The sequence below is a fragment of the Eptatretus burgeri genome, chromosome 2 (assembly GCF_056783735.1).
Source record: "Eptatretus burgeri isolate ZD-2024b chromosome 2, Ebu_testis_v1, whole genome shotgun sequence".
NCBI lineage: Eukaryota > Metazoa > Chordata > Myxini > Myxiniformes > Myxinidae > Eptatretus > Eptatretus burgeri.
The window spans coordinates 154,355,223-154,369,187 of record NC_140962.1 but is presented as its reverse complement, the minus strand read 5'-3'; the positions used below and the strand labels follow the sequence as shown (position 1 = coordinate 154,369,187).

At 48.0% G+C, this 13,965-nt stretch overlaps 1 protein-coding gene across 1 annotated transcript in view; it reads left to right on the top strand.

Moving 5' to 3' along the window:
• Positions 1–13,965, top strand: part of LOC147033624 (uncharacterized) — a 64,115-nt gene that overhangs the window by 29,567 nt on the left and 20,583 nt on the right. Inside the window, exons 4-6 of the mRNA XM_085851784.1 lie at positions 2,413–2,463; positions 2,552–2,765; positions 3,024–3,884. Of these exons, the coding sequence (XP_085707910.1) occupies positions 2,413–2,463; positions 2,552–2,765; positions 3,024–3,884 (1,126 nt within the window). The remainder of the gene's footprint in view (positions 1–2,412; positions 2,464–2,551; positions 2,766–3,023; positions 3,885–13,965) is intronic.

Here is a 13,965-nt window from a genome sequence, read left to right as displayed (position 1 = left end):
GCCAAGCAAGAAAGATCTGCTCTGGGTCAAGGTGGCGAAGGATCCTTTTACCCTTCGATGTGGCAATGCAGCAGGTGCCTTCTCCGTGCTCCCGATGATTCAACAGCCATCGCAAGTTCCACACCCACGTCTTTCTAACCTCCACGCTCCCCCCACCTACAGCAGCGTAATCATCGTCATCCCGAGCTAAGTCTTGCGTTTTCTATTTATGGCAGAGAACAGTGCGAACGAGTACGTAATTTGTTTACACTCGCCTATCTCACTGTTTTGGAATACATTTAAAGGGTAAAACTCTTGTGCTTTTGTTTAGTTGACACTATTTATTGTATTAACATGTTTATTTCAATGTCAACATGCTATATATATGCATATAATTTTGTTATTTCAATCGTAAGGTGTTCAGTCCAGGAACTGAACCAGCCTCTTCCCATTGGCCCTTCGTTTCAATGATCGCGGTTTTAACTATCGCGGCATTGTCCAGGAACCTAACCCTCGTGATATTGGAGGGTTTACTGTAGTTGCTATTAATCGTGTTGAGAGGGGAGGGGGAACTGTTAGGGCTGTTACAAATATATTGTTTGTTTGTTCCCAGGGCCACAAGAAATTGTCCTACATTTTTGCATCGATTGCTAAAAGGAGAAGCGTGCGTGCGTTTATATGTTCATTGCAGCCGCTAACTTGCATGATAGAAAAATCAACACCTCCTAGTCTCATCCACAGATATTTCTACTATTTCCGTAAGTCTGATTTGTATTATGCTTGGTGTTGGTTTAATGGTAAGGGTGGTGGGCTTGGGATCTTCGGATCCTGAGTTCAAACCCCCCTCGGCTGTTGAATTGTTACCAGGTGGGGTTGACTCTGCCTGTCATCCTTCCGAGGTCGGCAAAATGAGTGCCAACTTGCTGGTATCCTGTGCCGGAGTGGCGACCTGTCCAGGATTGTGCCCAATAGCCCAGGAAATTGCTTCGGCAGCACCAACGCTCTGCACAGAGTATGGTCTCAATGGATGGATGGATCGATGGATTTGTATTCAGGAACAAAACTATGATGGTTTACCATTTTGAAATTGCCACTCTTTCATCGAAGTGCTTAAAATTACGTTTAAAAGACTATTTGAATCACAGATTTTGGCGCAAGCGATGGCAGGTTAAAAGTGCCCAGTGAGCAGGCCCGAGTAAGTGAAAACTCACACAGCACATGTGCAAAATGCCTCATTTAGCATTCATACGTCATTTGGAAAGTCTTGTATTGCATCGAAGAAGGCAGCTGAACTGGGATTACGAATGTGCATATTCCTTATGACATAAACACCTCTCATAAAACTGCAGAACTGAGTGAAAAATGCACAGGTGTACGTTAGGTAAAGTCAAAAGAGAAAGCGCCAATCATCTTGTCTCAGGTTGAAAGATACTCAGACCAGACATACACGCAAAGGCATAACAAGCGTGCAGAGCAATCCGTCGACGGAATGAACAACTCGTCGTGCTCGTGTCGATGGAAATGCGTGCGCAAACCTCAATACCTCAGCCCCTGGAAAGTCGTCGAAGCACAACCCAAAAGAAACGATCAGAAATTATTTAATGCTCGCATGTCACCTCACCATCTGGCACGTACATACAAAACAGTAAATATTGGTGCAAAAAATTAAATAAATAAAAAAAATCTTGGTACCTAATGACCGTGCGCATTCTCCTGGGAGGACCTCGTTCCAACTTCCGAAGAGATTGCAGCCGATAACTAGCACCCGTAAATGTGTGCATTTTGTGGAAAACGATATCGCTAAAACTCTTGCTGTAAATATACGAATACTGGAAAATGGATATCCAGGTACAAATGGTGCTGTGCAACCCGCTCGAATACTGTATGTCGTCTGTGTGGGAACTCCACATTCCACTTTCTTTTCTGCTCCTCTTTGTTAAAAATAAATAAAAGTCTCCTCATCGGGTTGTCCATTATTTTACGGTCGACCTACCACGTTACGTGAGCATCGTTCTCTGTTCTTGAAAATTACCAAAAAAATTAATACAAGACTTCAATGTAGTTTATTCAAACGGAGAGGTTCGTGTGGAAGGGATGGCAGCTGCGTCAGTCGGGGCATGAAATGTCTTGGTTTTCCAGCAATCGCAGTTTCTGGATTAAATTGGCAGATACAATAGACGCCGCTTTATAAATCCACGGTTATAAAATCCAGCCGCTTATCGTGACCAAAATGAGTTGGAACGGAATTTTACATCGAGAAATCCGCCGTTTAATAAATCCACCTGCTTGGCACGTGCGCGGTCTCAACCTAAGCTTGATGTAGTATGCGCTGCTGTGGGGGTGTGTGCTTAACTATAGGATAACTGGAGAATCCTAACCCGCAGTGTCACAGTGGAAATCCCATTGACTACAGCCTTGTGCAATGATTTCCAGCTCACTCTACGCTTTCACTTTTCGGTTGTCACAGTGGGTGAAGCGTGTATTGTATGCGTTTATAGCTTGCGCCGGTTGGTTGAATTCTATCTCTCAGCACTTTTGTACTTTAAGAGTCACGAGTTGGGTTGTGATTTAGAGTCAAGATGGCGACCACGAGTAAAAAGAGGAAGGATCTATCCATGGAGGAGAAGGTGGCCTTATTAGACCGTTCCAATGCAATGGCGAAGACAAGTCAGCGTGAGGCTGCAATCGCGTTGGAAATTTCTCGTGGCCAGCTCCAGAATCTTATTAAGAACGAAGGCATCATCAGAGCAGAGGTTCAAGAGCTCAGCGGTGTGAAGCGGAAGCGGGTGGGGAAAGACGAGGAAGTGGAGAAAGCCCTGCTTGAATGATGGGAATTTTCGAATCGGAGGAATACGCCAGTGAATGGCCTGATCTTATGTCAGAAAGCGGAAGTCCTTGCGCAAAAAGCTGGTCATCACGACTTTAGGGCCTCTGACGGTTGGTTTTCTCGGTGGAAGAAACGGAATGGAATTGTCTTCACTGTTTTGAAGGGAGAAGCGGCTGAGGCGGATGTGGCTGCAGCGAATGAGTTCCGTTGAAATCAGCTGGGAGAGATTCTTCAGTCATTTGACAAGCAGGACATCCTCAACGCCGATGAGACAGGAATCTACTTCCACGCTCTACCAGACTCGACGTACATTGCCAAGAAGGACAAGAAAGGCAAAAAAGGATTCAAAACGGCAAAAGACCGAGTGACATTGATGGTCTGCTGCAACATGGACAGTGGAAAGGAAGATCTTCTTCTGATTGGCAAACCAAAGAAGCCGCGTTGCTTCAAAAATCTTCAACAACTGCCCCTGACCTACGACTTCTCTTCCAATGCGTGGATGACAAGTAGAATCTGGGAGCGCTGGCTTCGCGTATTGGATCTCAAGTTCCATCGTCAAAAACGAAAGGTACTTATGCTTGTTGACAATTGTTCGGCATATACGCAAGTCGATGGACTGAAGAGCATCACCGTCAAGTTCCTCCCGCCGAACACAACATCGGTGCTCCAACCATGCGACATGGGAATAATTAGGATGCTGAAGGCCTACTTTCGACACCAGCTTCGTCAGAACATCATTGATACTATCGGTGATAGCCAGGAAGAACTTGTAGCCAACGAAGTTGTCATAAAGGTAACGCTGTTGGACACGATGAATATGCTCGATGTTGCATGGGAAAAAGTCACGGCAGAAACGATTCGGAACTGTTGGCGAAAGGGAGGATTTGTTGGAGAACCAGACCCAATGCCAGAAATGGAGCCACTGTCCTCGCCACCACCCGAGCTCACAGCCGAAGTGTTCGATCAATGGATCACCATCGACGACGACATTGAGGCAACAGGCAAAATTACGGAAGAGGAAATGACCTACCAGCTCGTCGGTCAGATTCTCGAAGCCACCGAGCCCATAGCTGAAGAAGTGGAAGAAGAAAGCGACGACGAACCCGAGCCGATGCCAACAGCGGCAGAGATGCGGACTGCAGTCGCCAAATTGGACAGGGGACTGCAGCTCTCAGGTTTTGCCCATCCCGATTTCCGCCACGTGACTGATTCAATAAAGGAACATTTGCGCAAAACCTTCCCTCCCAAGCAAGCGACCTTGGAGAGATTCTTTTGAACAATCCCCTTGTCACCGTTTGATAAATCAATGTTTTTGTAGCATAAAGCAGTGTTTAACGACATTCGCTTTTTGTCTTATCTATCCAGTAGGTAGCTGAAAATAGGTTCTCCGCTTAATAAATCCAGCTGGTTAATAAATCCAAACGGCGTGGTCCCACGGTGGATTTATAAAGCGGCGTCCACTGTATTGACTTGCAGGTGGTCAATCCAACTGAAGTAGCTGTGATGTTTATCTCTTGAATAATGTTCCGTTTTGCTCGTCCTGTATTACCGTGGTTTCCTGGGATATCTGTTGTGCTCGGCAGTGGTTCTGGTGGTTTTTTTCCGAGAATCATGCTGTAAGACACTGGGTAGATGGAGAACCAGTGATGAGACTTAGTGGACTTGCTTTGCTCTATATTTTTGCAATAGATTAATGAACAATTGGTTTTGCTTGAGGTGGAGAGAGATTGACCTGCATTGCATCTTGGATACTGTCGGTTGCTTAGGAGGGATTTAATTTGAACTTGGATGTTTTTTTTGGGGGGGTGGGGGAGGGAAAGAAGAGACGGGGGAGCTTCCTGTGTGGCCTTCCCCGGACCTCACTTCCCCAGGGTGCTCATAAGTTTTGTACCTCTCTGCTGCAGCCTTCATGTTACTTGTTGTAATAAACTCAATCCTAACATCACAATCTGTCCTCTTTGAGATGCTTCCAGAAAGTTTTTGGAGCAAAAATGCTTTTTTTTTTTTCTTTCTTTTTTTGTCAATGCCTCTTGCTGTTTGGCAAGGCAACCGGGATGACGGTTTATAGCTGGGTCAGGATTCGAACGCAGGTTAGACTGCTGAGAGGCGAGTGTGTGTGTACCTCGATACTATTCTGGCAGCCCCGAATGAAAAGTACCGCTCCATCATTTAAGAAACTTATTTGATGCCCAAGACACTTTGGTTTACCCATAACACCTTGTCATTAACATTTTTGTATGTTGGACAATGTTTCTATGACGGCATGTCAGCCTATTGTTTTAGTTATGCGTTGTCGACGCTCGCCGATCGCGCATTTTAAAAATACTTACTTGTGACTCACAAGATGAACGATCATGTGACACACTTAACGCAAACATTTCTGGGTTTTTTTTTTCTGACTTTGCAAAATTTAAACACCATGTTATCGTACTCACAAGTGTTGCAGTGTTGCATCATCCAACCCAAGATATTAGCCTCTGAAGAAAACTGTTTAAAAAAATTTGGCTGGATGTCTTACACGTAACGGTGAAATCGTCCAGTGGTTATCCATCCATTGGGACCATACTCAGTGCAGAGCATTGGTGCTGCCTAAGCAGTCTCCTTGGCTATTGGACACAATCCTGGACGGGTCGCCACTCCGACACAGGATACCAGCAAGCCGGCACTCATTTTGCTGACCTCGGAAGGACGACAGACAGAGTCAACCCCACCTGATATTAATTCAACAACCGAGTGGGATTTGAACTCAGGATCCTTGGAGGATCCCCAAGCCCACCACCCTAACCATTAAGCCAACACCAGGCATATTGGCTATCCGAGGAGCAGCTAAAGAAGGCCATGAACAACACGAAAACGAATTTGACAAATACAGCACAACAAGGTACGATTTAACACACAAAATCGGACCGAAACGCAAACAGCAATACAGGGAGGACAAAGGTTGAACAGAAAAACACAACAAATCGCGTTGTAAAACTTGGTTTTAATGAGGTAGAAGCGGCAGCTGCAATTTAACCAACACGTGGAAAAAAATCCCTGAACCAGAAGTCCCGTCTCCCCATGTTCGTTATTGAATAGGTAAAGGTGCTTCGTACCTTGGTCTCTTTCTTACCTGTCCCTGTGTCTTCACATATGTCAGTAGATGTTTTGAGCAAGTAACACCGAAATGTTTGTTTTTCCACATTTGGATACAAATGTTGTTCCGTTGATCTGTTTAGCAATTGCTCTTGTAGAAAAAATAAAATAATATTGTAGTATTGGGAGGTTGGATATACACAAGGAGGAAATGAATAACACACTAGAATGGTACTCGGTCGTGTGCATACCTCCGCCAGCTGTGAAGGTAACGTTTTATATCCCACTGATAAAGCTGGATCAGGACCTGAACCAAAATCGAATCAGCTTGTTCTTGACACTGAACCAACTCGTCCACCAAGTTTTGTCAATCTGTCCACAACGTTTTGAAATATCGTGCTATTTATCGTTTGGGTCCCATCTCTCAATGGTGAAGAATCACTTGAAAAATAAAAACATTCTCGGATTCGGATCTTCATCAAAAATGAATCATTTTGTCCTTGTCACACAACCCAGCCTGTCCACCAAGTTTCATCCGAATCCGTCCATAACTTTTTGAGAAGCACTGCTCACAGACAAACGGGTAGAACCATAACCTCCGTCCACCTTTGATTGGAACACAGGTAGTGTGACAAGACCATCATGGGTGAGCTCATTTGAAAGACTAAAGTGAGGATTATGAGACAACGGACACGGGGAGACGGACATTTTCCACAATCGGGAGAATGAGAAGACATTGATGTGCAGGTGGGCAAGAAATCTAGATGCTGGGAGGGTGAATCGGTGAAGGTTTGTGGAGGAATGTGTGTGACTTGGAGAGGGCAGGAGGAGCAAGGCCAGATGTAAGCTTGTATGAAACAGAGCACTCCAACCTACCGCCGGTGGGAGAGTGACAGTCCTTTGGAATCCACCTCCTGGAGATTCCATTGATGTGGAAGGCCTTGATCCCTGGCTGCAGAAGGCATTGTGAGCATACATCCTGACTTCTTGATTTATGGCACCCCGGCTCCAGGTTACAATATCGGCAGAGGCTCTCCGAACCCACTGAGAAATTTTAAAATGGACCCTGAATGGTGGAGAACTACATTCATATTAACTTGAACATGGCAGAACAAGGATTTATAACAAATGTGTGTTTGTGTGTGCTGGTCTGGTTTAGTGTAGTTGATAGTAGAAAAATCGTGCAAATTATGATACAAGCATCAAATTTGGCATTTCTGATCAAATCTGCCCGATTGGCCATTTGAAAATCCAAATTTCGAAAAAAAAATAAAAATAAAAAAAAAAACTTCAAAAAATTTTGAAGTCACAGCTGGCTGAAATTCTTGAAGCGTAAGTGAACATCCCAGACAGAGAACCAAGGGGAGATGTAGTCATCATTGATGGCTCAGCACTTATCAATGCCCTACCTCCACGCACTTCAAAGATATTTGATGACTATTCTACAGAAGACATCATCCCAAAGGTGGAATCCTATGGTGCCAGGTACGAGAGGGTGGACGTAATGTTTGATGTGTACAAGAAGTCAAGTCTGAAGTCCGAGGCAAGGTCGAAAAGGGGGCAAGGAATCAGAAGAAGAGTGCCAGGAACCAGTAAGACCCCAAGTAACTGGAGAAGCTTTCTTCGAGTTGACAGCAACAAGACTGAGCTGTTTCACTTCCTTGCGGAAAAGATGTGTGAAGCACAGACGGCAAGCACAGTCATTGTCACAAAAGGCGAAGATGCCATCAGCAACACAAGGAAGTCACCGGATGCTGTGTCTCCATGTTGTCATGAAGAAGCTGACACTCGAATATTTGTACACGCCAGGGATGCAACGACGGATGGTAGCAAGTCCATTATCATTAAGGCTAATGACACGGACGTACTAGTCATAGCAATATCTGTACTGCCATCCTTACAGGAACTAGGTCTTGAGAACATGTGGATTGCCTTTGGCCAAGGAGCCAAGGCGCAATGGATTCCAGTTCATGAGGTAGTTTCTGCAATTGGGCCTGAGAAAGCTCGAGGGACCCCATACTTCCATGCGTTCACTGGATGTGGCGTCGTGTCTGCCTTCTGCGGTACAGGGAAGAAAACTGCATGGCACACTTGGAACGTCTTTGATGATGTTTCTGAAACATTCACCAGTCTCAGCCAGCATCCAACATTGATTCGTGATCTTGACTTTTTTGAAGTTTTTTTTTTTATTTATTTTTTTTTTTTTCTTCAATTTTTCAAAATTTGGATTTTCAAATGGCCAATCAGGCAGATTTGATTAGAATCTCCTGGAGAACAAATGTGCCAAATTTGATGCTTCTCATCATTTGCACGATTCCTCTCAAAAATTGCTATTATCTGCCCCACTAGTTGTAAAGAAACTGAATTGATATATATTTATTGTCCTCTTATGTCTATCCTCACGTTTTTTGTATTCAAAGTCGAGGCTCATGGAGGAGCGAGAACATGGAATGGATTGAGACCTAACAGAACAAACGGAACAGCAAGAAAGGGGCAAATCACTCGTACGATGGATTTGAGAGACAAAATGGAGGGAGACTTGGAGATATTATATTTAAGGGAGTTGGGGAAAAATGAGGGGTAAGGAGGGATGGGATAGGGTGGATGCAGAAGCAAACATTTAGAAAGGAAAAACTGGCAACTTAGAAAGAAGTGGGCTTGGGGAGGGTTAATGGGTGTAGAAAATAAAAGGTATTGATTCCATGCATGGAAAATCCTGGAAATTGAGAGCGAGTGTTTTTATCCCCCGCCGCGTGGTAGAAGGGGGATATTGTTTCTATTTTCAGAATAAAACGAATGAGTAAAACGAACATTCCCATGGTTTTGTTTTGAATGGGGGATGATCTGAGATGGTGGTAAAACAGCATGACCTGGAGAGAAGAAAGGAATTGAAGGGAATGTGGAAGTTGATTCCACAGGTGAGAAGAAGAAGAACAAATGAGTGGAGGTGAGCAGTGATTCCAGGTTTTGGGAGTTTCACCAGAAAGGGGTTGATGGTGGACCCGCGTGTGCCTCACAGAGCACGGAAAGAGCAGAAGGTGCATTTTGATTCCAAGATATGTTTTGACACCCAGCTGTCATCCTGGTGATTTTGCAATTGTGCATGTTCATAATTCCATTCTCTGCATCATGACCTCACCATGTGGAGTAATTCGGGCTTTCGTATCAATCTGCAGCTTGTTCTCTGACAGGATGTCCTTTGGCATCGTGAAGGCATCGAATCGATGATATTCAGTGGTCATCGATTTTTGCCAAATGTGGAGTAGATTTTGTTGCTGCTCTTGTATATTACTTGAAAGTGGTTGGCTTTTCCATATGCAAGAAATCTTCTTACCTCTCCCAGCAAGACATTTTTCAGGGTGGACCACATTTATTGCAAGGCGATGGTGCCTCATGTCCAGAAGCACCTTCGCCTGGAAAAGATTGAGTGCGCGCTGCAGCTTCTTCCGTCGACATCGGCTCCAGACACGAACGCCATCGAACATGTCCATGGCAACATACTGAGAAAAACCTGCAGAAAAACCGGCATCTGCCAATTGAATTGCAAGAGATTGGAAATAAATCTACTCCACATTTGGCAAAATCTGGACCAGGCTGTCGCACGGGATGTCATCGATTCGAAGCCGACACGGCTTCAACCAATGCATCGTGCCAAAGATTGAAAATGGACATGTATAACCGCCTAACCGTGAGGAACAAAAGGTTCTCACCTCATGTCATAGGTCACATGATTGGGCAGCCATATTGGATTTACCCTGAAACCAATAAAAATCTCCAGAACGTCTGGACAGATCGAGGGGAAACTTCACACAAATGTTCCCCAAGCCATGGGTGTGTGTACAATTTTCTTAAGGAATAATTGATAGGTCACATGGTTTGGCAGCCATATTGGATTGAAGAAAAATTTTAAATAATGTTTTCTTTGGAACTGCTTAATCAATCGACGTGAAAGTTCACAATTATGATCTAGTAGTGATGGGGAATACATCAATCTATAATTCCAGCAATCTTTGTGTGCGTCTGTCTGTCTGCGACCGCCGTTTCTCGACAACTGCCGGTCCGATCTGATTGAAACTTGTCAGGAAAATTGCCGGGTACCCGCGGATGTGCCTTTTCAAGGTTAGATATTAATCGGACGAGCGGTTCCCAAGTTACGGCCATTTTATTGCTTTTTTCAGTGTTGGAAAGGTGTATATATCCCAGCTGAAGTGTCGTTCCACCTTATCTGCCATTTTTTCCCAAAGATATCTCAGAATAATGATAACAGCATATTAATAATAATAGCACAATAATTGGCAGTAATACAAAGAATAACATGATACAATGACCAATGTCTGTCAACCAATAACGACCTATATATTGTCTGTCAACCAAAAATGACCAATAACGTCTGTCAACCAATGACAGGACACGGTGCTATGACGTCACCAATGACGGCACAATTAATGTTCTTTTTGTTTTTCGCATGATTGACGTCACAATTCTTCTTCTTCGTTTGGTATGACGTCACAATTGACGCTGGGGACCTGAGTATGTGCCTTTTCAAGGTTTGATATAGTTCTTCATCCATTTCAGCTGTTTCCCGAGTGTTTCCCAAGGTTTGAAAGCTGTTTTTCCCAAGGTTTGAATTAATTGTTCAAATTATTAATTAATCCCAAGGTTTGAATTTTCCCAAGTGAAACAGCTGTTTCCCAAGGGTTTGAAAGCTGTTTTTTTTTTCCCAAGGTTTGAATTGATTGTTGTGCTTGGTAGACATTTGTGAATACATTTACAGAGAGAGAAGCAAGAGAGGAGGGGCGGGAGAGAGGAGGGTGGGAGAGAGGGGGGGTGAGAGAGAGGGAGCGTCACAATTCAAGAGAGGGGAGAGAGGACGTGGCAAGAGAGGGGGATGGGAGAGGTGGGGGGGAGAGGAGGGGTGAGAGTGGGGGAGAGAGGAGGGGCGAGACATGGGGTGAGAGAGAGGGGCGTCACAATGCTTCTTCGTCGTTCGATATGACGTCACAATTGACGCTGGGGACCTGAGTATGTTTCCCAGGTGTTTCCCAAGTTATGGCCGTTTATGATACGGTTGGTCCGATCTAATTGAAACAATGCCCCAATCCAGTCGTTGTTTACGAGAGCGAAGGAACGAAGCTGCACATACTGGCACGCACTTACGGGCCCGCACTAGCGTTTTAAATTTCACCTTGATCGGGCACATGGTCTGGCAGTCAGAATTATTAATTTTTTTCATCTGTGGTTTTTTTATTTATTTATTTAAATAAGGCTCACTTGGCTGTGCCTGGATGGGTTTGAGGGTAGAGGAGCAGCAGCTGAAATGTGAATGCTATCCAGGTTTCTCCTGATGACTTCATCTTTGGTTTTTTGCCTGTTCCGGTTCTTTGTGATGATTCCAATGTTGGACTGTGTACCGATTTGGTCTTTCATTCGATTTGAATTGAATATATATTCAATCTCATTCTAAAATCAATTGAATAATAATGAAAAACGTCATGGGTCAGGGTCAGGTGTTCCATCAAAGCGGGACGTCTCCGCACCCATTCATCACTGTAAGCAGTTATAAAGTGGCAGTTCCCACTGTGTCCATGGCGAGGAGTTGGCGAGCTATCGCCGGCACCCTGAACATATTATAAATTCCAACACTTACCAGCACGGGGCATTTCGTGTTCATGACATTCCAGAAAATGTGAACAAACATGGGATGCACGTTCTTTGACACAGCTCAAGTGGTTCCAAAGCAATCACTGTGCACCAGAGTTCGGAAGAAGTCAGGGTGTTTATTACGAGCACTCTGTCTCACTGCTCTCTCACATGTGCATCAGGTGGTTTGGGTTTGGCATAGGGGTAGTTGGGGGGGGGGGGAGGAATGTTGAACTAAAAGCTTGTGAATTTTGTTCCTCTCCCCTGTTTCTGTGGATTCAACTTCCCCAGTCAGTTCAGTGGCATTCTTCCCTCCAGGGCTTCCAGATCGCAGCTGTTCACCACCACCTCAGGTCATCCCCCATCCATACTCATGATCTATTCCACCCCAAATTAACCCCATTCCAAAGTACTCGGGTTATTGTGATTTACCTCCTCTTCTCCCGCATCTCTGTTCGTTTGCTCCTTTTCTGTTTCATCCCCACCTTCCCCTTCCTCTTCTTGCTGTGCTTCAATCAACTTGTGTGCAGCTTGTTCACCTTCATGGGTCCTTCCCCTCCACTTGATCTCACACTCACTTATACCCTGCTGCTGCCTGCTGGTGTTTTCCCCTTTCCATTTTGCTCTCACTCTTCCACGAGCCTCGACCACGTATGTATGAAATGAATGTATTAAAGCTGGTGGGGTAGTGGGAGGGTTGGGGGTTGAGGGGGATGCAGGCGGGGGTTGATGGGGTTGAGGGGGATGCGGGTGGGGGTTGAAGGGGATGCAGGGGAGGTTTGAGGGGGATGCTAATGGGGGTTGAGGGGGATGCAGGCGGGGGTTGATGGGGAGGTAGGTGGGGTTGATGGCAATGCATGTGGAGGTAGGTGAGGGTTGAGGGGGATGATGTGGAGGTGGGTGAGGGTTGAGGGGGATGCGGGCGGGGTTTGAGGGGATGCGGGCGGGGGTTGAGCGAGATGCGGGCGGGGGTTGAGCGAGATGCGGGCGGGGGTTGAGCAGATGCGGGCGGGGGTTGAGCAGATGCGGGCGGGGGTTGAGCAGATGCGGGCGGGGGTTGAGCAGATGCGGGCGGGGGTTGAGCAGATGCGGGCGGGGGTTGAGCAGATGCGGGCGGGGGTTGAGCAGATGCGGGCGGGGGTTGAGCAGATGCGGGCGGGGGTTGAGCAGATGCGGGCGGGGTTGAGCAGATGCGGGCGGGGGTTGAGCAGATGCGGGCGGGGTTGAGCAGATGCGGGCGGGGGTTGAGGGGATGCGGGCGGGGTTGAGGGGATGCGGGCGGGGGTTGAGGGGGATGCGGGCGGGGGTTGAGGGGGATGCGGGCGGGGGTTGAGGGAGATGCGGGCGGGGGTTGAGCGGGATGCGGGCGGGGGTTGAGCGGGATGCGGGCGGGGGTTGAGCGGGATGCGGGCGGGGGTTGAGGGAGATGCGGGCGGGGGTTGAGGGAGATGCGGGCGGGGGTTGAGCAGGATGCGGGCGGGGGTTGAGGGAGATGCTGGGCGGGGTTGAGCGGGATCACGGGCGGGGGTTGAGGGAGATGCGGGCGGGGGTTGAGGGAGATGCGGGCGGGGTTGAGCGGGATGCGGGCGGGGGTTGAGGAGATGCGGGCGGGGGTTGAGGGAGATGCGGGCGGGGTTGAGGGAGATGCGGGCGGGGGTTGAGGGAGATGCGGGCGGGGTTGAGGGAGATGCGGGCGGGGGTTGAGGGAGATGCGGGCGGGGGTTGAGGGAGATGCGGGCGGGGGTTGAGGGCGATGCGGGCGGGGGTTGAGGGAGATGCGGGCGGGGGTTGAGGGAGATGCGGGCGGGGTTGAGGGAGATGCGGGCGGGGGTTGAGGGAGATGCGGGCGGGGGTTGAGGGAGATGCGGGCGGGGGTTGAGGGAGATCGGGCGGGGGTTGAGGGAGATGCGGGCGGGGGTTGAGGGAGATGCGGGCGGGGTTGAGGGAGATGCGGGCGGGGGTTGAGGGAGATGCGGGCGGGGGTTGAGGGAGATGCGGGCGGGGTTGAGGGAGATGCGGGCGGGGTTGAGGGAGATGCGGGCGGGGTTGAGGGAGATGCGGGCGGGGGTTGAGGGAGATGCGGGCGGGGGTTGAGGGAGATGCGGGCGGGGGTTGAGGGAGATGCGGGCGGGGGTTGAGGGAGATGCGGGCGGGGGTTGAGGGAGATGCGGGCGGGGTTGAGGGAGATGCGGGCGGGGGTTGAGGGAGATGCGGGCGGGGTTGAGGGGGGATGCGGGCGGGGGTTGAGGGAGATGCGGGCGGGGGTTGAGGGAGATGCGGGCGGGGGTTGAGGGAGATGCGGGCGGGGGTTGAGGGAGATGCGGGCGGGGGTTGAGGGAGATGCGGGCGGGGGTTGGAGCGGGATGCGGGCGGGGTTGAGGGAGATGCGGGCGGGGGGTTGAGGGAGATGCGGGCGGGGGTTGAGCGGGATGCGGGCGGGGGTT